General features: G+C 36.8%; 1 protein-coding gene across 1 annotated transcript in view; it reads right to left on the minus strand.

Annotated features, from left to right (window-relative positions):
* Nucleotides 1–24,477, minus strand: part of MMRN1 (multimerin 1) — an 86,895-nt gene that overhangs the window by 22,651 nt on the left and 39,767 nt on the right. Inside the window, exons 4-6 of the mRNA XM_006894483.1 lie at nt 18,196–18,300; nt 15,933–16,106; nt 11,510–13,495 (exon numbers count right to left, since the gene is read on the minus strand). Of these exons, the coding sequence (XP_006894545.1) occupies nt 11,510–13,495; nt 15,933–16,106; nt 18,196–18,300 (2,265 nt within the window). The remainder of the gene's footprint in view (nt 1–11,509; nt 13,496–15,932; nt 16,107–18,195; nt 18,301–24,477) is intronic.

Consider the following 24,477-nt stretch of genomic DNA (forward strand, 5'->3'; position numbering starts at 1 on the left):
TGTAAATGTTTATGAAAATTAATAAAACATAATTATAGGAAAAAAAACAACAATATATGACCATTTGAAAATATTGTATTGATTCTGTTTGTATAAGCTGGGGAGTGGGCTCTCATTCATGGCAACCCTAACACAGTACACCAAAGCCCTGCTGGATCCTGTACAATCCACAATTTCTGCTGTATTTAAGTTCATTGTTATAGCTGTTATGTCAATTCATCTTATCAAGAGACGTGAAATAATATCAAGTAAATTCTTTACAACTTCTTTCTTACCTTGGGATTCAGTAACATGTCAACCTGTTTCTAGTCCACTTATTAGTGCAGTTAGTTGAACAGCTCCTCTACGTCAATATTTTATACTTTTTTTTTTTGCACAAGTAGCATACTTAATCCTTCATTATTAATTTTCCTTCTCTGCACATGACTGAAAATCCTTTGCTATTGTCTTGACCTACTTCATAACTCTCAATTTGTTCTGGTTTTAGCTTTCTGGAATTTAACATTTACTCATGTTACATTTTTTTCCACCTATTCCATTTTCCTGTTCCATAAATGCTCATGTTAAATTTGAACAGATGAGAAAGTCTCTCACCTTTTCACAAGACTGTGACACTGTAGAACACTCACCATTTTTTATAATTACTTGTTTCATGTCTGAGCTCCAACAAAAGAGAGACTGAGTTGAGTTTACTAATCTGTCCACACAGTTTTCCTTAAATGTTTAGCCAGAAACAACTGAATTAGTAAACGACAAATAAGTAGGCAAATCTCTATTAATTGTCTTTGTTTTTACTTGTTTATTTTATGTGTAAAAGGGAGATACGGTAGCCTATTGGATAAGGAATTGCATTGTCAATGCAAAGGTGGGTAGTTTGAACCCACAGTTGCTTCAGGAAAGATGAGCAATTTCATATGTTTTACAGCCTCTGAAAACCCACTAGAGAGTCAGCTAGAAGTTGGTTCCGACCCCACACAATGAGTTTTAATATTTTATTGTATATAATACACTTTTGTATTATAAACTATATTATACACATTATATCACATATTTTTTGCCATTAAGTTGGTTCCAACTCATGGGAACATCATGCATAACAAAATTCAATATTGCCCACTCTTGTCCTGTCTGTGGTATGTTTCAATTCATTGTAGTTAGTACGTATTTTCAGGGCCTGTCAACCCAGGGAATGAATCTCTTATCACTATGTCATCATTGTTATGTGCCATCAAATCGGCTGTCACTCATAGCACCTCTATGTATAATAGCTCTGAAGCCTGCCCTGTCCTGAGCCAGTCTCACTGACTCCAACACACATTCCCCCATTGACCAAGTTACTATATCTATCCATCTCATCCTGCATCTTCTCCTGTGCTGTCCCTCCATCCTTCCAAGTATCCTTCTCCAAGAATAAGTCCCTCTTGATCACATCCCCTAAGTATGTGCAATGGAGCTTAAGAATCCTAACCTCCAATGAGAAACTAGTTTTCACCCTCTCAAAAACAGATCTGTTTGTTTTCTTGGTGGTCCATGGTATGTTCAAGACTCTTTTCCAGCACTACAACTCAAAGACATCAATTCTTCTTCTGTCATCCTTAGTTATTGGTCAGCCCTCTGATGAACAGCAAATAATTGTGAAGACCATGCCCTGGCTCAGGCACACCTTAATCTGACTGACATGGTTGCTTTTTAGACTCTGAAGAATCCTGTGACAGCAGATTTACCTAATGCAATTTGTCTTTCGATTTCCTGACTTCTGGTGCCAAGAGTGTTGATTGTGGAGCTGAACATAACTGTTAACAACCTCAATCTGTTCTCCATCCATCATGGTGCAACCAATTGGCCCAATAATAAGAATCTTTGCGTTCTTGATGTTGAACTTCAATCCATATTGAAGACTACAGTCCTTGACCATCTGCAGCAGGCACTTCAGGTCTGCCTCAGTTTCAGTAAGAAAGGTTTATTCTCTTAACGTTATAATACACCCTGTTCTGGTGGTTTAGAGTTAAGCAATTGTATTGTCAAAACAAAGGTAAGCAGTTTGAATCCACCAGCTGTTCTGTGGGCAATTTCCTCTCTGTTACAGCTTCTAAACACCCACTGGAGGGTCAGCTATGGGCCAGTTCCAGCTTGAATTGAAGTACATAATACATTTGCAACAATATTCTTCTATAATTCGTAATATTTTCATGGATTACTTTTCAAAGTAGATAGTAGATAGCCAGGGAATCACTATGACATCTAGAACGAGCTCCCTATGAAAATGTCCCCCCTCAATCATTCCTGACATCTGTGATGTACTAGGTGCACATACTTCCTATGAGACACGTCCACCCTAATCACTTATAACATCTAGCAGCGATGCCATAGACTAGAACACCCTCTCTCTCTACCTTCCTAGCTTCTCTCTCTCTCTCATTTTTAATTGTGATTTTAATGAAAGCTTATAGAAAGTTAGATTTTACATTGTCATACATATAATGCCTAATCATGTATTCCTTTTTAACAATTAGTTCTCTCATCTGTTCCATGCAGTGTTTTTTTATCTATACACTCTTTTCCTAGTTTCATCCAAAACTCCCATGCCAGTCCTTTTTCATAACTGTGGTGTTTTGCAGTATTTGTCTTCTTGTGCTAGGATATTTCACTCAGTAACCCATGTTGTGTAATGTTTTACGAGTTTATTATTTTTCAGTGTTGCATAGTGAATTGTGTCAATATAACATAGTTTTTCTATTCATTCGTTTTTTGGTGGACACTTGGGTTGCTTCCATCTCTTTGTTTTTATGAATAACACAGCAATAAACATGGGTGTACAGGCATCTGTTTGAGTGATGGCTCTGGTTTCACTAGGGTGTGTTATTCCTAAACTTTCTTAATCTGGAGATTAAGATCTCTCCACCAATAATGACCTTTCCAGTATGCACTGCTTCCAGGACCATAGCTACCTGCAACCTACCAAAGTACCATAAACTGGCAGATGAGAAGTAGAGATCCATTAGATGAGATTGACTGGCACGCTGACCACAACAATGAATGTAAGCACGACAAATGGTCAGGGTGCTGCAAGGCTGAACCAGATTTTGTGCTATTGTGAATAGAGTTGCTATGAGTTGGAGTTGGCTCTGTGTCACTTAACAGTGACAATAGTGTATTAAAATATATTGATTTATTTTTGTTTGTTTATTTAAAATTTTAAATATTGCTTTAGTTGTTTCTACTTTAACATCAAGGTCTCATTTTTTAATTTATTTGGACAGCAAGCATGCAAATAACTGATCCCTATTTGTCACAAAATGGTGTTTCCAACATATTAATGAGTCAGCCTATCGTTTTGCTTCTGGAACTGATTTTAAGTACACCACGGAAATGCTTAAATCAGTACACCACGTAACGGTGCCTAAATAAGGTGTCCACACAACACAGGCAATTTGTTTGTCTTTTACTCTTATTCCAATGTTATCAAAAATGTTTCTAACTTCAGATGCACACATGTTTCAGATAGGTACACACATTTTCTAAATTTCAATTATTTCTCTTGGACAAATACTTCTTTTGCTCTTGAAATATTTCTCTTTCCCAAAACTTCCAGAAATGGAAATATTTATTTGCATGTATTATATTTTATAATTCATTGTTACAATGTTTCAGTCTTTGCTAAATATATTTGAGAAATATTATTTCCAGTAATATCTACTAGTTTTTCCCCAAGAAAAGTATAATTTATCTTCTTTATTTTTGTTGTTCCATGTACATCATTAATTATTTTCCTGAGGCTTTTTTTCACTCTTCATATAGCATTTTTTCCTAGTATTACTATTAATTTTTTTAAATTTTACATTGGCTTGTGTACCTTCAAATAGCGTTTCAAAACACAGCTATTTTATCCAAATATGTTAGATCTGTTCCAAAAGATTTACTCTAACTTTGTCTAGCAAACAATTATTTTTTTCATCTTAAACTGTGACCTACAGAGGGAAATGCATTTATTTGCTATTGCCAATTGTCTGCATTTCTTATTTTCTCACTTTTCTTTAAAGATACAATATTCAATCAAAAGAAGAATGAAAATCACTTTCTGTATATAAACACCATTACTCATTGTTGTTAGGTACCATAGAGTCAGAATCCACCCATAACTGACCCTCCAGCGAGGTTTCAGAGGCAGTAAATTGCATAGAAGGAGATTGCCCATCTTTCTCCCATGGGGCAACTGGTGGGTTTTAACTGACTTTGGGATGGCAGCACAGTTCCTTACTTCTAGGCCAGCAGAGTAATTTCATTAAGAGATTATAAAATAACATTACAATAAAAAGGAAGCAAGAGTGGCAACCACTTCCTAAACAGCACGCCTCTGGAAACTATGAACTCTGATAAATGACGATAGATATAGAAAGACTTCAAGCCTTTTGTTCATCGTGTCACTATGAGTCAAGCTCAACTCCACAGCAATCAACAAGAAGATACTATTACACATCTATTAAAAGGGTGAAATAACCAAACTAAAAACCTCATTGCTATCAAGTTAGAGCTGACTTCTGGCTGACCTTCCAGTCAAAGTCTGGAAATTGCACATGAGGAGAAGGCTCGTCTTTCTCCTTTGAAACTGCTGATGAATTCAAACTTGCTGTGTTTAGGCTGGCAGCATTATTTCCTACTCACTACACCACTCCCTTAACAATATGTAAAAATCTTATATTTAGATCAAATTGTGTCTATGACAGAAGATGTATTACATTCACAGTGACTGGAGCAACGGGCTCAAGTGTGTCAGAGATTGTGATAATGGCACAGGATAAGACAAGGTTCATATTGGCTGTTCATAGGATCATTATGAGTTATACTCAATTCGACAGCCCTTAACAACAACAATAACATGTGCACTTGCTTTTCTATGTGGAACAAGCTCACAATCTGTGTTTAATAATCTCTTTGCCTTCCTTCTCATATTTGAGAATCAATACACTAGAATGTAATTCTCTCATGCAATTTTCAATATATAATGTTATTACATACTGTAGAGGAACATATTATATATATATATATATATATTCACTGTATTTAATTTACAGTAAGTTAACAATCAATTTTGTTTCAGATCCTCAGAGTCAAAGGAAAGGATGCATATGAGTATGAAATATCAAAAGTAAACCACTGCTGTCAAATAAAATATAAACTCATAAGATTCTTGATAAGGAAAATTTACATATTCTAGTGACTAGGTAAATGGAACATGATATTCAGTCCTATTTCCTTTATATGTGGCAGACCATGTGTTAATATTTTTTTCACTCCAAAGGTGAGATTATCAAATATATGCATTTCTATCTCTTCAACTTCACTCTCAAGGCCACTATTGTAAAACAAGGTTGGGAAAGGGTAGTTGATTTTGTCAGCAGCTTCAACTGTCACTCTCTCACAGGAAAGAAGATCATAAAGAAAACTAGAGGAGTCCTTTATTCTTCCAGGAGGCCATGAACAAAAAGTACTTCATTTACTATTCTCTTCCACACTGATATGATTTTATTATCATACACTGTAAAGGCCATCTGACTCAGGCACGAAGAATGTCTTTAAGATCATTTGAAGAAAAGAGACACCACAATGGGCTAAGGATTTCTATTGTTAGAAATGTCTATTTGCAGCTTGATCTTCAGACTGGCTTTTCGGAATCTGAATTCTTTTGTTTCTTAACTGATGTGTAATTCACCATGTCTGCTTTTTTCATAAGCATATAATTTGTGCTGAACTTCTGCCTTCTCTGTGAGAGTCTGGAGTTTCTATAGACATAGGGTGTCTATGTGACCAGCTCTCAATAAAACCACTGGGTGCTGAGAGTCACGTGGGCTTCTGTCGCTCATTTACTGTCCTTGAGTCAGAACTGACCCATAGCTGACCTCTGACTCATGGTGGTTATCAGAGGCTACAAATTGCACAGGAGGAGGTTTTCCATATTAACCCCAAGGAGCTACTTGTAAACATGAGCATAAAAATGAGTGCAGCCTCTGAGTTTGAAGCACAACTCCGTAAGAGCCACACCATCAGAATTTCTCTGGGTGGGAGGGGAGAGAAAGAGAGATTCTGATGGCATAATCTGGAAGGGGTCATGCTGCTAATCACTTGTCTGGCGGTTCAAATCCACCAGATGAGAAAGACAGGCAATCTACTTCCAAATGATTTAGAGCCTTGTGATTGGTCAGTCATGACCTGGTTCTAATTCAATGACAATATGTTTTACATATAAGTATTTACTAAAATAAGGTTTAATAAGGGGGAAAAAATAGCCAATGTGGCACAAGAAGGAGGCAGGCCCCTCAGAATTAGCAATGCCAACATTATGATAAGACAGGATGCAGTTACTCTAGGAAGGTCAAGTCGCCAAAGCCTCTCCGTAGATCTGCCAATCACTATACAAACACATCTTCAATGATCAAAGGAAACCCTTATGGTATCTACTAGAATATTGTTTAGAAACAAATCAAATATTCAGCAATTGAAGTGGAACAGCTTATGTCGGCCATGACCTATGAAGGATCGTCGTTACTACGGCTGGATGTGAAACAGTTCAAGACAAAGTGACAGAGATGGGTATTCTATATTTTGCCTTTCTGTTTCATCTGTCAATGAGAAGAACTTATTAATAATTGATAATACCTTACAATGACAATCATCCATTAGCTATAACATAGGAAAGTTGTGTAGACAAGATGATCTTCTAGTGTCTTATTATCAGTGCCAAACGAATTGCAGCATTAGAATTCCTAGTAAAGGAAATCCAACATGAATATCAATTCAACCCACATGGAATATTCAGATACAGGCAACCTCTTAAATATATACGATACTTGTAATGCAAGCAGATGTGAATGAAAGGCAAGTAAACAAACTCTGAGTAGAGTGATTAAGGACTGAAAAGTGGAGTCTAGCAGATCTCAAGTCAAATTTCTATCATGTAGATAATACATGAGCTTAGACAGAGTTCTTAGTAGCTGTATGTTTATCCAACCATGAACTTAGAGAATATCTACCTCATCGACATTGACAAATGAAGTGATGTATGTAATGCATAGCTCAATGTGTATAGTGCCTGGGTTACTATGTTGTTGTTATGTAACACCGAGTTGAAACTGACCCATAACTGACCCTCCAATGGGTTTTCAGAGCCAGTAATCACACAGGAGGAGATTGTCATCCAAGTACTTGGTGTATTCAAATTGCTACTTTTGGCCTAGTACTAAGAAGCTGTGTTGCAATCTCAAAGGCTGTGATTCTAATCCACCAGTAGCTCTGTGGGAGAAAGATGCACTGTCTCCTCCTGAGCTATTTACTGCTTCTGAAAACTTGCTGGAGGGGCAGCAGTAGGTTGGTTTTGACTTGACAGCATACAACAGACAAGCTGCCAGAGCTCTGTAGGGTATTCTAAGTGTTAATAAATAGTATCTGTTATTGTGTGGAAGCTCCTTAGAGCTTGGGTTGGCTCTGCCAACCCAAATGCTGAATCTCTCTGGCAGTTGGAACACAAAAGTGACTTCTCAGGCAAAAGATGGACAATCACTTCTTAGACTATTAGCATCCTCAGGAGGGTTTACTATGTGTTACTTTCAACTTGACAGAGTGAGTTTCAGGTTTTGTTGTTTTAATCTTATATTAACATTATTGTTATTATCGTCTTGCTTTCAAGCTTCAAAGTGAATTCTCAGCTATTATTAAGATTAACATTTTCAAAGGTGTATATTGTATATAATATTTTTCTATAAATTTTCATTCATTATGCAAATGATAATAAGGTCACCAAGAGTTTGAATTAACTCAATGGCAACTTGAACAGTGTGAATGGTAACCTTAGGGCTCAGAGTGGAACTGTGATTATTTTTCACCAGAAGATGATGAGGTTTTGCTTTCACCCAGCCTTGGTGAAAAAAAAAAAACACCTGGTCATCTCTCACCAAGGCTGGATGAAAAAACACCCGGTCATCTTTCACCAAGGCTGGATGAAAAAAAGACCTGGTCATCTGCTTGTGAAAAGCCAAGCTGTAATTTTCCGTTAGTCATGGAGCTGGTGGATGGTATGTACTATCCAGATGGTTATTAATTGGAAAAGACCCCAAGAAAATTTTTTGCTCAAAAATCAGTTTGCTATGAATGTGACATTGGTAAGACTATTGTAAATTGTCTCCTTGCCTTAACAATAACAAACAGTAAATGTTTCTTCATGGTATTTACAATATCACATCAAAGTTCAACCCTCCCACCCTCCAGGACTCTTTGTCAAAGATCAAAAGAAACAAATATCCAAATTAAGCTACTGTGTCCAATGTGTCCCATTCCTAGAGTCCTTAAAAGGTACCAAAGTTTTACCCCCTAGTTGGTATACTTCTAGTATTCTAAGAGAACTTAGCTGGAGTCCAGTAGTTTTGTCATCATACATCGCCATCACCTGCTCAACTGTCCACTGAACCATCTTGGCTTTGTAGTTGGGATCAGTTTAAAGGACATATAATCTGTATAGTCCCTTGGAAGAACCCTGAAAATTATGTCGGTGTACCTTGGTAAAATGAATATATGATTTAAGCATGAAATTAGATCTCAGCTCTAAAACTCATTGCTATTGAGTTAGAACCAACTCATAGATGATGCCCCCTTACATTTTTTAGAGGCTGTAGCATGGAAAGAGATTGCCCATCTGTCTCTTGCTGAGCTGCTGGTGGATTCAGACTGCCTGACTTTTTTGGGTTGACAGCACAATTCATTTCCACGAAGCTACCAGAGCTCTCTGAAATGAGTTTAGTCTATCACTAGTTCCATAACATCATTATTGCTATCTTTAAACAAACAAAACACAAAAAATAAAACAAAAAAGCAAACAAAAAATCCCTCACACTCACATTGCTGTCAAGGAGAACCAACTCAACTGATTTGTCAGCTGGTTTTAAGAGGTTGTAATCAAACTCATTAATTTTAGCTGGTAAGCCCCAAAATTTTTCTACCTACAGTAAACTAAGGAACAATGAAAAAAATTTCATCTAAGCATCATTGGAAAAAAGAATCCATACCTAGAATAATTATTATTATTATTAGGAATTAATTGTTGTTCACTATAAATGAGAACGTAAGCACAAATCCCTCATCACAGATAAGTCAGTAAGCACAAGCAAGTCTATGTTTAGTGGTTCCTCTGACCCCACACTGTTCTTCTGGTTTTGTTCATTTTTTACCTTCACAATATTTCAATACCTCTCTTCTTATTCAAACAGCTCCACCTAGTTCTAGTTCTTAGTGATTTTCATGCAGTGATATCCTGACAGTCTGAATTTTACGCTCTTCAAGCTTGCTGCATACCACTGCTATATTCATGCTTCAGAGTCACATTTATTACCACAGTCAGTGTTCTTCTCCAAAGTATCAAAGATTTTTTTTAAAAAGTTTGCTGCCAATTTCATTAAGATGCACAATTACAAAATGGGCAAAAGACTTGGAAAGATTTTCACAGAGGAAGATACTCAAATGGCAAACAGACCCATGAAGAAATGTTCAAAATCACTGGCAATAAGAGAGATGCAAATCAAAACCACAGTGAGATACCATCTCGCTCCAGTACAAGTGTTTGCAAAGTTTAACAGAGCAACAAGTAATACATGTTTGAGAGGATGTGGCGAGAAAGGAACTCTTATACATTGTTGATGGTATTGTAAAATGGTACACCCACTGTGAAAGGTAGTTTGGTGCTTCCTCAAAACGCTGAACATAGAAATTCCATATGACCCAGCTATTCCACTACCTGGAATATAGCCTAAAAAAATGAGAACCAAGGGACAAATGGAGACTTGTACACCAATGTTCATAGCGGCGTTATTCACCATTGCAAGAAGATGGACACAGCCCAGATGTCCTACCACAACACAATCAAATGGATTAACAAATTTTGTAAATAAACTAGTATAATACTTTTTTAAAAATTAACGAAGACACACACACACACACACACACACACACACACACACAAACAAACACCAAATAAACCCAAAACACATCATGTTCACAAAATAGAACTGTGCTCCTCAAAGTTTTAAACCTCTGACCTGTCAGAGCAGATTACCTGGGCTTTTCCGAGCCATCTCTCAGTAATCAAACACTATGAACTAATTGTGTCACATAACGGATTCAAAGACATAATAATCTTAAAATGTAGCTATTAAATACCACCCAATAACTATCCCTCATAAATGATTCTACATATAGCAGAACAAAACATTGCCTGGCCCTTCACTATCCTCAGTTTCTGCTCTTTTTTAATCCCATTTTGTAGTCACCATGTCAGTAACCTGTCTAAAATCTGTTGCTTGACATTTGTGGTCTTCTACAATCTATACGAATCAAATTCCTTTCACTCATGCTCTCAACTAGTCATCTAGTAGATATTTGAGTTCCTGTTGTGTATCTGATATTGTGCCAATAATGTTACCATGAATCAGACACAGTCTAGTTTTGTTCTTCAAAAAGCCTATTGTCTAATAATAGCCCTTACTTTACTGAAATATAAAAAGAAGGTGTTCTAATGGAGCTTTGTTTGTTTTTGGGGTGTTGTTTTTCCTCTTTTTCCCCCCACAAACCTAGAAAGAGAGATTATCTTCTCCTGTGTGATTTACAGCCTCTCAAAACCCATTGGAAGGACTGCTATGAGTAGTTTCTGACATAAAGACAATGAGTGAGAGTGAGTGAGTCAAAAAATGTTAAAATACTAGTAGATATTTACATCATATTTGCCTGCTTTCTATTACTTATTTTCAGAGGACATAATGAGATTCAAATTACTGGTATACCTAGGAAATTCTATGGATTTAATTCTAGTTCAGCAAATATTGCATTAAAATTAATCACAGGGTTTTTTTTTGTTGTTGTTGTTGTTATTTTCTAGTGCTTGTAAAAGTTTTGTTTTCACTCTACTGAAGTCTGTTATATGTTTAAAAACATTGTGAAAAAGCCAAAAATATTGTGAGGATTCCAACACAGGGACATGAAATGAATGTCTGTTATTGAGAAAACTGCACTGATAGACTCACTTGAATGCAGGATTATCTCAAACCTTACATTAATGAAAAATGCAGTATCTGTGAAAAGCAATAAAATAAGGTATGCCTGTATTTATCAGTGACTCTTGTATTATTTGACTACTTTCCCACATTCAAGGGAGCTCTGGTGGTTTCGGTGGCTTTGTGACAAGGAGTTGCAATCTCAATCTAAAGGCACACAGTTCAAGTCCTCCAGTTGCTCCCCAAGAGAAAGATGGGCAATCTACTCTAATGCAAGTCAATGCCAGTCAGAATCTACTGGAGGATCAGCTACAAGCTGATTCTAACTTTACGATAAACAGAAACAAAACCCTTTTGTTCAAGTAAGCACCTTTTACATTTTATGGTCTTAATTAAAGTCTATATGTTATCCAAATCTAAATATTATTTTTAAAAAAGAGAGAGATTACAAGTATTTTTTTTAAAAAGTATTAACTTACCAGGAAATACAACACTGTCCGTGTTTCTTTGATTCCGGCCAATCAGGACTGTGGTCAGATTCACTGTAGATTTCTTAGATGTATTAAGTTTCTTTAGTCCAGGTTTTACCTGCTTCTGAGGCTTGAGAGCATTTGCAAGACTCCCAGGCAATGATCGATCTATATACCAAGTTAAATTAGATAAGGCTGTTTGAGTTTTTGCTTCAATTACTGATTCCACAAACTCGGATAGACCTTTCTGGAGAAGCTGCATATCTGGCAAAGAAGCCTTTATTCTCTTTGGTATGGTAGTGTTCACTTCTGATATACTTGTAAAAGCATTATGACACATTATTAAAGTTTCATGGAGAGTTTTGTTAAGCAAAGAGAAGCTAATTGAAAGATGGATGGATTTTGCTTCTAATGCTTTAAATCTAGAATTTAACACCTGTAGCTGAAGGATCTGATCTCTCTCATTTGGAACCATATTGCCTTTTTTAAGTGACACAAAAGAAGGTATGAGAGTCTGGGCCATTTTAGACTCAATGCCTTGCAATCGAGTTTCATAATTTCTGGAAATCTTTGTGATTTCAAGTATGCTTTCTTCCAAATGACCCAGCTTTTGCTGGTATTTAATGATTTCAGAAGTGGTTCCATTTAACTTTTGATAATTCTTTTGGAAGTAAGACAGGCTTAGTTTCTCATCTTTCTGAAGTTCACTGAGGGCCTTGGCAACTTGTAAAACAAAGTCATATCTTTCATGGTCATTGACCAAAATATCAATAGAAGCATTCAAACGCTGAAATTGGGGAATAAAGGACAAGATAGTTTGCATCTTTTGGGTGCATTCATGATGAACCTCAGAATTATCCTTTATATCATTTAAAGTGCTTTTTAGCACATAGTTATCATGAATAAAATCGATGGCATTATTTAAAACAGTCATGGTTTTATTTAGACCATCTTCCATTTCTAAGGCATATTCACTAACACGTCTTTCCAAAGTATCATCACGCCTCTGTACTTCATTTCTAAGTGAGCTATGTTTTTTGGTAAGTTCTTTCATAAGAAAATTTAGACTGTTGATAGCCTTCCCCATAATTTCCACCTTTTTCTTTGCTGCTATTACTTCTGCTGGTTGTTCATACGTCGCTGTTTGTCTTAAGGAAGCTCCCTGCTCAAGCAAAGGTTGAAGAATCTCCATATCGTATGTCAGGTCATTTAGTTGTTCACTCATTGTATCCATCCTCTTGTCCATTGGAAAGAGAACCTCAGCCAATGTTTGGTTTAAAACCTGCAAATTCTCTTCTGTGTCCTTAATATGAAACTTAAACTCACTCCTGCACTTGGAAAACATGTCTTCACATTCACCCCGGACTGATGTTTTCTCTAGTTCTAAAGTGATGGTGAGATTGTTTATCTTGCTGTCTTGGGTGCGCAAATCTTCAACCATTTGCAACATCATCAAATCCTGCTTCTGTAGGTGCTTATGCAAAACAGACATGTACTCAGTGACATTATTGCTGACTGACTCTGCAACAGCAGTCTTCTGATTTGATATTTGCTCAGTTGGTACAAGTCTCTCATGAACTTCTGTCATTTTAGAAAGAGTTTTGTTGAGACTTTCATAGTATAGGCTGTTTCTGGAGTGTTCTTGGTCCAGTGCACCTTCTAAATGAGTCTGCTTTGCTTCTAGTTCTTTAATGGGCTTTTCAAATTGAAAAGCCATTTCTTGTCTCACATTCACAATGCGGTTTTTTAGATCCAGGATATCAGTTAGAGTGGGTCTATTTTCTTGCATTAAAGCAGACTTTTGTTGGACTTCTATTAAAACCACGGATTCATTAACTTGCCGAATTAGTTGCTTAGTGCTTTCGAGGTCTTCTGATAAACTAGATACAGTCTTGAAAAGCTGGGCTACAGTCTCCTGCATGTCGTTTTGAAAAATTTTAAATTGTTCTCTTACTATGTTCTTCACCATGTCATTAATACTTTTGGATTTTAGGCCTAGGGAAAGAAGCAACAAGCAACAGTAAATTAATAAGTAAAGTTAATGATCTATTTTTCTATTTACATAAGACTTTAGATATTTCTAAAGGACTAAAAACATTGAGGCTAAGTTCTAAGAATATGTGATAATAAAAAGAATTTTAACTATATTACCTCTGAAAAAAATATGATGGTTGATAGACGGCTATCATCTTCTTAATTACCAAATGTAAATTGGAAAATAAATAGCAATGAGTGAAGAACACTCAAGAATTATAAAACTGAGTTTCTTTTGACAAAATATGTGAAGAAACTATTAGTGATTTAAATTATTGACAAGAAATCTCAATAACTCTTAAGTCTAGGCTTACTATCATATGAAAATAAATCATGGGGGGGTGCTTCTGCCATAGTGAGTAATACTAGGTGTTAGCTCAGGGATGTTTTATTGATTATTACATTTCAAATATTATATTCTGAACTTAACAAGGCAAATAACTTGATTGCTGAGAAGAAAAAAAAATTCACAAAATATTCCAAACAAACAATACAAAGTGATATTCACAAGGTTCAACAGCGGCATGTCAGAACAGTGAATAACATAAAGAGAGGATTGGGGATCACAAACTAAGTCAATCACAAATGAAAACCGAAATTCAAACTGCACTTTATTTATCAAATAGCCCATTAATTCTTAACAAAAAAAGAGAAAAGTTACCACTAGCAAAGCACACACTAGCATCTCTAATGTAAGAAAGTATGGACTAATCACAGCCAAGATTATGGTAAAATTTACAAGTGACAAACAAACAAATGGCAATCTAAGTGATAAAGAATATCACTTTTTCAAAACTCTCTGTGGGGGGAAATTGATGACAACTAGCAACTACTCGAGAATGATTAGATAGGAACCTTTGGGGCCAATTAAAAGCAGAAGGGAGAGTTTTTATACAACTTGAAGAAAGTTATCAATGTCATAGAACCTATAGAAACTATTCGATTGGTGTATGTTCTGCTGTGTATAATCTCTTGGTAACAATATAATAAGTAAAATTTAGAAAAGAAAAAGGATATTACTTTATTTGTAACTATTAAGATAATACTAAAAAATAGAAATAAAATATATACAAAAACAGAAAAAGATAATAGCTATTGTCAAAATACACAGTGTGCAATTATGAACTGCACATAAAAGGTAGGCATGCTTATTTACATAAAAAAATACCCACTATGTCTAAAGTGTAAAACAGAGACAGTATAATAGAAAATATTCTTAACAGAAATGTCTGCACAGTCGAGTATTGCTAAATAAGCTATGGGTAGTAGCCCATTCAAAGAAAATCATTAGATGATAGAGGATGGATTCTACAAGTTTCTAGTTTGAAAGTAAATTTTTAAAAGTATTTAATGTAAATAAGGTGTGCCTGAATTCCAGCTCAACAGTGACAACACCACCATTTAGATCTCTCTCTGAAAGGTAGAGTCATGCCCCCAGTCCTTAAATCATGTTAAAACCCCATTTGCCCCAACCTGTGATGAAGTTAATGTATGGGGCAAAAGAGATCATGCAAAGGTGATTAAAGTGAGTAATTTTCAGATGAGACTTCTAAACTATCTGCTTGAGCCTGATTTAATGACAAGATTCCTTAAAAGTAGAACAGAAGAAATTTGAGAAAGAGGAGTTCTTTATTGACTCAAGCTGTTGCTGGTTTGAAGATGGAGGAAAAGGGCCACAGTAAAAGATGTGGTGGACTCCAGAAGCCTGAAGGACATTTGCCAGCAAGAAAGCAGGGCCTGCTTCCAACAACTACGAGAAACTGAACTCCATCAAAAGGATGAGTTAGAAAAAACTGATTCTCCTCTATGTTGTCAGAATAAAATGCAACTACTACATTTTGGTTTTAGCCTGGGTAAAACCTGCCTTGGACTTCTGATTTATAAAAGTGAAGGGTAATAAGCTGTGGTGTTTCAAAGCACAAAATTCTGGTAATGTCTATTGACAATTATTAATACATTATTATTTTTGTTTGGTATTTTAATTATATATTTTACCAATTATACACTTTGATTTAGGCAAATCCTGTAATATAAACATGCACCTACCTAGGTGCCATGCAAATTCAAGGTGAACTCTACTCCCAGTTTTGAACTAGATAGCACTGTGGAAGTAAACTGTGTTAAGCTCTTATTAATTGTAAATAATTATAACTTAGACTACAACTAGATGTATTGATAAATCAAATGAAAAATTCCATCAAAACCTTCACTATAGAGTATAATATATCTGGAGCTATCACAATATTTGGGAAATAAGCTAAATTTTAAGCACTTGATTAAAATACATGGCTCAGGCTTCCTTACTATCTGACCCAAAGAAACGATTCTTAAGAGATGCGAGAAAAGATAATTGAGTCATTTGCCTTTTGCCTTAAAGGAATGAATTATTTACTTTTACCTTTTAGGAAAGATTGAAATTCCTTACTTTTATCTTCATTGATTTTGCTTTCTAAAGAAGAGTATGTGTTTTTTACATTATTCACTGCCAAAGAAATATTATCAATCTTCTTCTGCAGCAAAGTCAGCTTTGTTGCCTGGTGGGTCATCTGCTCAGTCAATTTTTGCATTACAGCTGCATGTAGGAAGGGAGAAAATCAGACTTTATTTTCAAAGCATTACATTTTTTTTAATTTCTTTCCAAGTAATTCTAATAAACTATGTTACCCTAAAATATTTGAGAATATTGACTATCATCACTTCTCTCTCTAATTGCCATTGAGTCAGAACTGTTCATAGCTGAACCTATATCGGGTTTTCCAAGGAAATTCCAAGGAAGGAGATTGCTCATGTGGTTTCTAACCACCTGTCTTTAGCTTGACAGTCCAACTCCCTATCCCTAGGCCACTACATGCTGGTGTTGTGTACCACCAAGTGGGAAATAAATCATAACTGACCCTCCAGTGGGTTTTCAGAGGTAATAAATCACACAGAAGATTATCCACCTTTCTCTCACAGAGCAGCTGAGGATCCAAACTGTGTGACTTTGGATTTATAGTGCAGCTTCTTATCACTAGACCACCAGGGCTCCTTACTAGGCCTTCAGAGATCCTTGTATTTACCTAGCACAATAACATATTTGAAAATACAGATTATATTTGCTTTATGTTAGAGTTAATGGTGAAAATGTGTAGAGAGTATTATAGAATCTTGTAAATGACAGATTTCTAAAATGCTTCAACTTTGCCCAACATTTTCATACACTGTTTTTCTCTCAAAACCTTAGAAGCAGAATTATCGTTAGACTCTCACAACAGTTGATGAGTAAAAAATGCCTAGGTAACTTGCTTGAGGTTGCAGAGCTAATGTCTCATTTTCTGCATTCAAATACAATGGTGAAACATTAAATATATATGAATGTCATTGCATGCATGAGATTCAGATTTAGAATTTTATTTTAATGGCTTTATGTGGGTTTAACATTCTCTATCTCCTTATACATGCAATTCAATAATCCAAAGGGTTTTTAAATACTATTTTACAAAGATACTCAATTCCTTAAAACAAACAAAAAATTTGAGAACATATGTGCTAAGCCAAGGCATATGCACATATATTGAAAGCAATGCCCTTAAGAGATATTTCTTAACGAAGTATCTTATATTGCTGTTTTTAACACAGTCAAGTAGTGTGTTTAACAGTAATCAATTTTAGACTTCTAAAGGCAAAAATCGAGCTTAAAATGAGAAGGACATCATGCTTGAAAGGGTGGATGGACAGTGCAGGGGAAGAAGACCCCAGATTGATACAGTAACTGGGGCAATGGGGGTTTGTGTGTCAGAGTTAGTGAGACTGGCTCAAGACAGGGAAGGGTTCAGAGCTGTTATACATAGGGTCACTATATATCGCAGGTGACTCAATGACACATAACAACAATAACATACTATGACAGGTTTGGAAGCAGGAATAGCTTCTACTTCCTAAATAACTTGCCTCAGGAAACCATGAATTTTGATAAATGTTGATAGTTGTAGAGGAGCTTTAGGTCTTTTTGTTCATAGGGTTGCTATGAGTCATACTGGAAGACAATCGACAATATGGTGAAGAGTTGCATTACCATCTAAAAAGTAGGAATTTTACATCCATTTGCTCTATGGGAGAAAAACAGGCAAACTTCTGTGTAATTTATAGCCTGGGAAAACCTCATGATGGTTCAGCTATAAGTAAGTTCATTCTCAACAAAAATAAATTTTTCTAAAGAGGAGAAATATGACATGGCAATTTAAGATTAACACACATATCGTATGGCTTATTAATCACAATTATTTCCCCCACTATTCAGTGCCCCTTTATTATCTCATACCTTAAGCTGAAAGGGGCCTCTCTTAGGTTCATTAATGAGATCAAGTTCTTTATATATCAAGATTCTTCAATCACTTTTCTCTATAGACAACAGAATTTTTATTTTATGGCAGAAACCTGTAATTTCTTTACAATCTAGTAGCAAGCACTTTGGTGTGTTGTGTTTCTTTTCTGTATTTGCACACAGAGCTTCAATAATTATAAATGGTCCTTTCATCTAGCACCAATATAAAAGAGTTCGAGAGGTATGTTAATATGTTGCCACAAAATCTTTGACAGCCTAGAGTGTTCTTGTTTGAAAGTTGTAATAAATAGTGCTGACAATAATTGGGTGAGAGATGATAGTAATTACAATGCATGACCTGGGTCACCACAGTCTTCTTGCTGCTGCAGAGTGGCAGTCCTGTTGCCAACAGCTGTGTGACTCTCAGCCTGGTTGCTGTGTATCAGTTGCTGTTGTTCCTGGACTAGAGAGAAGAAAGTGAGAATTACACATCTGGCCTGCCTCATTTTTTCAATTCTGAGTAATCATGGGGCCCACATTTGTTTTCTCCAGTACTGAAGGTCTGTAATGATTGCAGCATAAGTTGCTCCGCCCCCTCTCACAGGGAGGTGAGATGACATGTTGGAATCTGAAGTGCAGGACTCTAATTCCGTTTGGGGCAGGGGGAAGAATTACACAGGTTTCTTTTAAGCAAAAATGAATGGTAGCTCCGGGATGCGTGTAAATGTGCCGACATAAACCGCCTGTATAATTGAGACTTGAAAGTCAGCTGTGTTAAAAGATAGAGCAGCTTTAGAGACGGGCTGCCACAAAAGCTGCCTGTTCAGCATTGTTCAACTAGTGTCGACCTGGAAATAAGCAGATGGGACAGAGTCTTGCTAAAGGCATGTCTCCTGAAGTAATAAACTGAATCCACTGCCAAGAAGTACATTCTGACTCATGGCTGTGAATTATTGAGTTGGTGTCTCCAGTGTAGCGGCTGGTGGATTCCCTTTCTGCTAGCAGCTACGATGCCACCATGGCTCCTTATTTAATTAACAGTACCATTTACATTTGAGCAAGAGCCTATGGTGATGAAGGAAGAGGTTCAAGCTGCTTTGATGGGAATAGCAAAAAATAAGGCTCCAGGAATAGATGGTATACCAATTGACATATTTCAGCTAACAGATGCTGCCCTGCATGTGCTCACCAAACTGTGCCAAGAAATCTGGAGAACAACCACTTGGCCAACTGACTGGAAGAGATCTATATTTGTTCCCATTCCAAAGAAGGGTGACCCAACTGTGAGCGGAAACTCCAGAATAATATCATTGATTTCACATGCAAGCAAGATTCTACTGAAGATTATCCAAAAACGACTGGAAAAGCACATCAGCAGAGAACTGCCAGAAGTCCAAGCTGGGTTTAGAAGGGGTCGTGGTACTAGGGATATTGTAGCTGATGTTAGATGGATCTTAGCTGAAAGCAGGGAATACCAGAGGAATGTCTATCTGTGTCTCATTGATTATGCAAAGGCATTTAACTGTATGGATCATAACATACTGTGGCTGACTTTGAGAAGAAAGGGAATCCCAGAACATTTAATCGTGCTAATGAGAAACCTATACTTGGACCAAGAGGCAGTCATCAGAACAGAATAGAGTAACACCGCATGGTTCAAAATTGGGAAGTGTGTATGCCAGGGATGTGTCCTGTCTCCATACCTTTTCAACCTGTATGCAGAGCAGATTATCCGAGAGGCTGGGCTCTATGAGGAGAAGTGTGGCGTCAGAATTTGTGGAAGATCTATTAACAATCTGTGTTATGCAGATGACACAACCCTACTTGCTGAAACTGAGGAGGACCTCATGCACTTGCTGCAGAGGGTCAAGCACTGCAGCCTTCAGTATGGACTGAGGCTCAATGTCAAGAAGACAAAGATTCTCACCACTGGACCAATTGGTAGCATCAGGATGGATGGTGAAGAGATTGAGATTGTTCACAGTTTCAATTTGCTCGGCTCCATGGTCCGCACTCTTGCCACCAGCAGCCAGGAAATCAAAAAACGTATTGCGATGGGAAAGTCTGCTGTTAGGGACCTCTCTAAAGTACTCAAGAGCAACGGTGTCTCTCTGGAGACTAAGGTGCATCTGATACAGGCCATGGTCTTTGCAATCACTTGTTATGCATCAGAGAGTTGGACAATGACTAGGGAGGATGAAAGGAGAATTGGCGCCTTTGAGCTGTGGTGCTGGAGATGAGTATTGAATGTACCCTGGACTGCCAAGAAAACAAACAGATTCACCCTGGAGAGGGTTAAACCAGTCTACTCCTTGGAGGCAAGGATTCTGGGCCTTCGTCTGACATACTTTGGACTTGTAAGGAGAGACAGGTCCTTGGAGAGGGACATCATGCTTGGTAAGGTGGAGGGACAGCACAGGAGGGGAAGACCCTCTATGAGGCGGATTGATTCAGTGACTGGGGTAATCTGAATGGGTGTGTCAGAGGCCATGTGATTGGCACAGGATAGAGCAGGGTTTAGGGCTCTTGTATATAGGGTTGCTATGAGTCACAAACGACTTGACGGCACATAACAATAACAGCAACCATTTATATATGTTTACCCATGGTGGACCGTGTTTGGTAGAGTTCCCGGATTAGAATGGGCTTGGAAGCCAGATTGGCATCCCCTTCCTAAACAACATGCCTTTGAATACTAGAGAAACGATGATTGTTAGAGAACAGGGTTCAGGTCTTTTGTTCAGAGGGTCCGCTATGAGTCATTGACAACATTTAACAATAATACCAACCATTTACAAAGTAGTCACAAAATACTGAAAATAACAGCCTCAGAAATCCCACAGAAAGTCTTCACGAGTCTGAATGGGTTGAAGGCAGTAAGTTTCGTTTTGTTTGTTTTTCTTGAATAATTGCTTACCAACCAAATAATATTCTAAATGTAAATATATTTTTAAATGGGCAAAATAGTTTGTCAAGAAGATCAATTAAAATATTGAACATAACAAGTAATGTATGTCTGTAATTTACATGTAATGAATAGATTTATTTACTGAAGTCCATGCACTGGACATGAGAAAGCAAGTGTTTGATGTGTGACTCTGCTTCTTCCCATGTGAGATCACGTACCAATGAAACTGCAGCTCTGACACAGGTTAATTATGCTCCCTGAGGCATATGTGACTGTGACAATAATACTAAAACATTTCCAATCCATGGGAAGCTTAATATCTTGGGCACTAATTTGGGTTACTCTCTATAGTTAGATTGAATTTTACGTTGCTTTTCTATGGGGCATTGAACTAAATTAATGAATTTCTATTCCTCTCCAAGGTTTTTTATTTTGATTGTGTTTAGTTTTTTCCCCTCCTCTGTATTATAGAAAGTCCTTTGTAATTGTTGGTTCATTTAGTGGAAGAAACCTACCTGGAGTTTGGAAAGAGAAAAAGTATTAATCTCTGCAAAGTCCAAGTAAAAAGGCTTTTATAACCTAAATTCAAATTTGTTTCTACGAAGATGTGTGTTAAATATTGTGTAAATTTTCCATTAAGTTTCTACTCAGAAAGTGTAACAAAGAATTTGCTGGCAGTTTAAGCTTATCCAATAAGATAACTAGAGAGTAAAGCTTTCAATAACACAGTGTAGTGAAGTTAGAACTGATTCATCGCTAACCCGTCCAGTGGGTTTATAGAGGCTACAAATTACAGTGGAGGAGACTGCTCATCATTCTCTTCTAAAGCAGCTGGTTGATTACAACTTCTCTCCTTTTAATTAGCAGCACAACTTCCTACCCACAAGGCCACCAGAACTCCCTAGAGAGTAAAGAAGTGATTCTCAAACTTTAGTCCTAAACCAGCAGTAAAAGCATCATTAAAAACTTTCAGAAATGCAATTTTCAGGGCCTCATCTCATCTCATTACTAATTCCAGACACTCTAGGGGTAAGGGCAGCAATCCCTGGTTCAGCGAGGCCTCCAGGAGTTTCTAATTCACCTAAAGGTTTAACAGTCACTGAGGTCAAGTGTTAAAGCACCCTGAGGACACAATGAATTAAGCATTGCAAAGGAAAATCTTCATGAGGTTCAGGCAGCAAATTAACTGAAGTAAATGAAAAAAAGTAAGAAAAAAAGTAGATTTATAATATTGTGAATTATATAGTGATTTATATGTTGTCGTAGTTGTTGTTGTTGTTGTTGTTGTTGATTGCCTTCGAGTTGAGCACGACTCGTATCGACCCTATGAACAAAAGCCTGAAGCCCCTCCACAACTATCGACACTTACAAAGTTCATAGCTTCCAGAGGCATGTTGTTTAGGAAGTAGATGCCTCTCCTGCTTTATAAATGAATTGACGCTATTAAATTTGTTGCTGTGTGAGAGGTTATTATAAGGTACAATACTACTGATTGCATACTTGGTATAGAATCAAATTTGATGTTGAATTATGATAATCTTTCACATTAAGAAAGACTGACAAAACAGGGGACCTTTCTGTCACACACAAGGAGGAAGATGGGTTGCAGCTTAAGACCTTTAGAATTTTCTTTGAGCAGGAATTTTGTCTGTGTCAGGCAAGATCCTAAATGCGTAAGAAGTAAAAGAAACGAGGAGCAGGAATTAAAGTCTTAAGAATAGAGGCAAATTAAGAGCACTTAATCCCATTTATTTTCTATTGGTCTAAGAAGCTGCACTGCCAATGCAAATTCACATGGTTTGAAACTACCAGAAAGTTTTGAGTCTGTATGACTTCACAATTGTTGTTGTTAGGTGCCACTGAGTCGTGTACAGTTTGGTAACCCTACAAACAACAGATCTGAACCCTGTCCTATCCTGTGACATCTTCTCACTTCCTGACACACATTCATGATACATAACAATAAGGATCAACCAATTCTTAGATAAATAATACTCATATTATTTAGAAACAAACTGCATTATAAACAAGAGAATAAAAAGTGATGTGCTGCAAAAATCCAGTAGAATAGAAACCAAAACTGCAAGTATAAGAAGCACTAAAATTGGAGGCAAAGGGGAGAGATGAGGAAATGACTGGAGCTGTCAGAAGGTGAAGGAGGAGAAATGAAAGTGGAACACTGAAAAGTTGGAAGAGTCTAATGAAATCCTGATTTTCTGATACAGCATGAACTTGGCTGCTCCACTGCTCATCATGTGAAAACAGGAGACATTTGAAATAGAGACTTAAATTTTGTCCACATTTTTTATTTTTTAAAAATATTGATTTGGAAGAAATTGCCATGTGAAGTATAATAATACTGAATGAAAAAAGCAAAGATAATTGTATATGAGTTTGAATATAGATGGACAAAGCTTCCCCTTTGTTCTGAACTACAGTTATTTTTAAATTGACTGATTTTGAGGAATGAAGTGAGGTCTCTTTACTCCTGAATAAAAAAGACAGCAATTGAACAGCACACAAAGGTCCTTGAAAGCTCAATGTCACATGGACCTCTTTTCCCTAGAATCCATTGGATGGGGTTCCTGCCAAGAGAGCTAAAAACCTGAAAGACTTGTTTTACAAATTCTGTAGTTTATTTAATCTTTTCCTAACTCGGGTTATGTACTGGAATTCAATACTAGAATTCATCCCACTTTATTACACAGGATTTAACTGGAGAAGAAGTGCTGATATGATCTCTGACAGTGGAGTCAGTTACTCTCCTGTGATAAAAAGCCTAGTTGATCAATGTTCTTTTACGTTTTCATTTACCAATCGTTCTGTCTTCCCAAACGTATTCTCCACCACGAGGACTGCCAAAGATTCTGGGCTTTCCAGGCAATCTGTCTTATCTTTCACTGAGCGCAGACCTCTGTTTTGTTCCAGAAGATGCAGATTTCTGCATTTTCCCTTCCTCCCCTAGGTCTTCCTTAGATTTACTAAGAGAGAGGTGCCCCAAAATGAGGGTTTATTTGAGGCTAATTATTTCAAAATATCTTTATATAGGTCAAGATTTTAAAAGAAATGGCAGTGTATTTTATAAATTTGATCCTTTTATTCCTCTTTTCTCAACACAATTGCTCTTTATTTCCTCTATGCCTTGAAATAGCAACTCTGACCTTGGTGACTCAAGGGCTTAGAGAGGCAAGGTCGTCACATGTCAAGAACAGCTGCTTCTTTATTGGCCTTTAAAAAAATAAAAGAGATAGACAGGTTTTTATTTGTAAGGGTTTGTCTCCCCCCCGCCCCGTTCTTTCTCTTAGGCCTTCGAAACATATGGAGGAAGTCATTGATGACAGCCCAGTAATGAGTAAGTTTGCCCTCTTCCCCTTAGAACTAGAACACCTTCCTGTGTGGCTTGACAAGATGCTTGCCCCTCATTGAAGATTAACATATCCTGTAAAATCAATCCTTGCATGGTTATAGTTTAGATAGATGTAAAAGTGTACTCATTTAGCAGTGAGATGGATGTAAGCGATGTGGTGCAGTAAGATTTAAGATACAGTTTGCTTTTTAAAAGTATCTTCATTATATGGAACAAGATGGTTTTAAAAACCAATTATCAAACCCACTCTTGTATAGTTGATCCCAACTAATAGTAACTCTGTAAGACACACTAGAGCTGCTTCATAAAAGGAAATGTTGTCTATAAAAGAAGAAAGCACTTCTACAAGAAAGAAGTAGATAAGC

This window comes from Elephantulus edwardii, unplaced genomic scaffold (assembly GCF_000299155.1).
Source record: "Elephantulus edwardii isolate Elephantulus edwardi_28Jun2011 unplaced genomic scaffold, EleEdw1.0 scaffold00144, whole genome shotgun sequence".
Classification (NCBI taxonomy): Eukaryota; Metazoa; Chordata; class Mammalia; order Macroscelidea; family Macroscelididae; genus Elephantulus; species Elephantulus edwardii.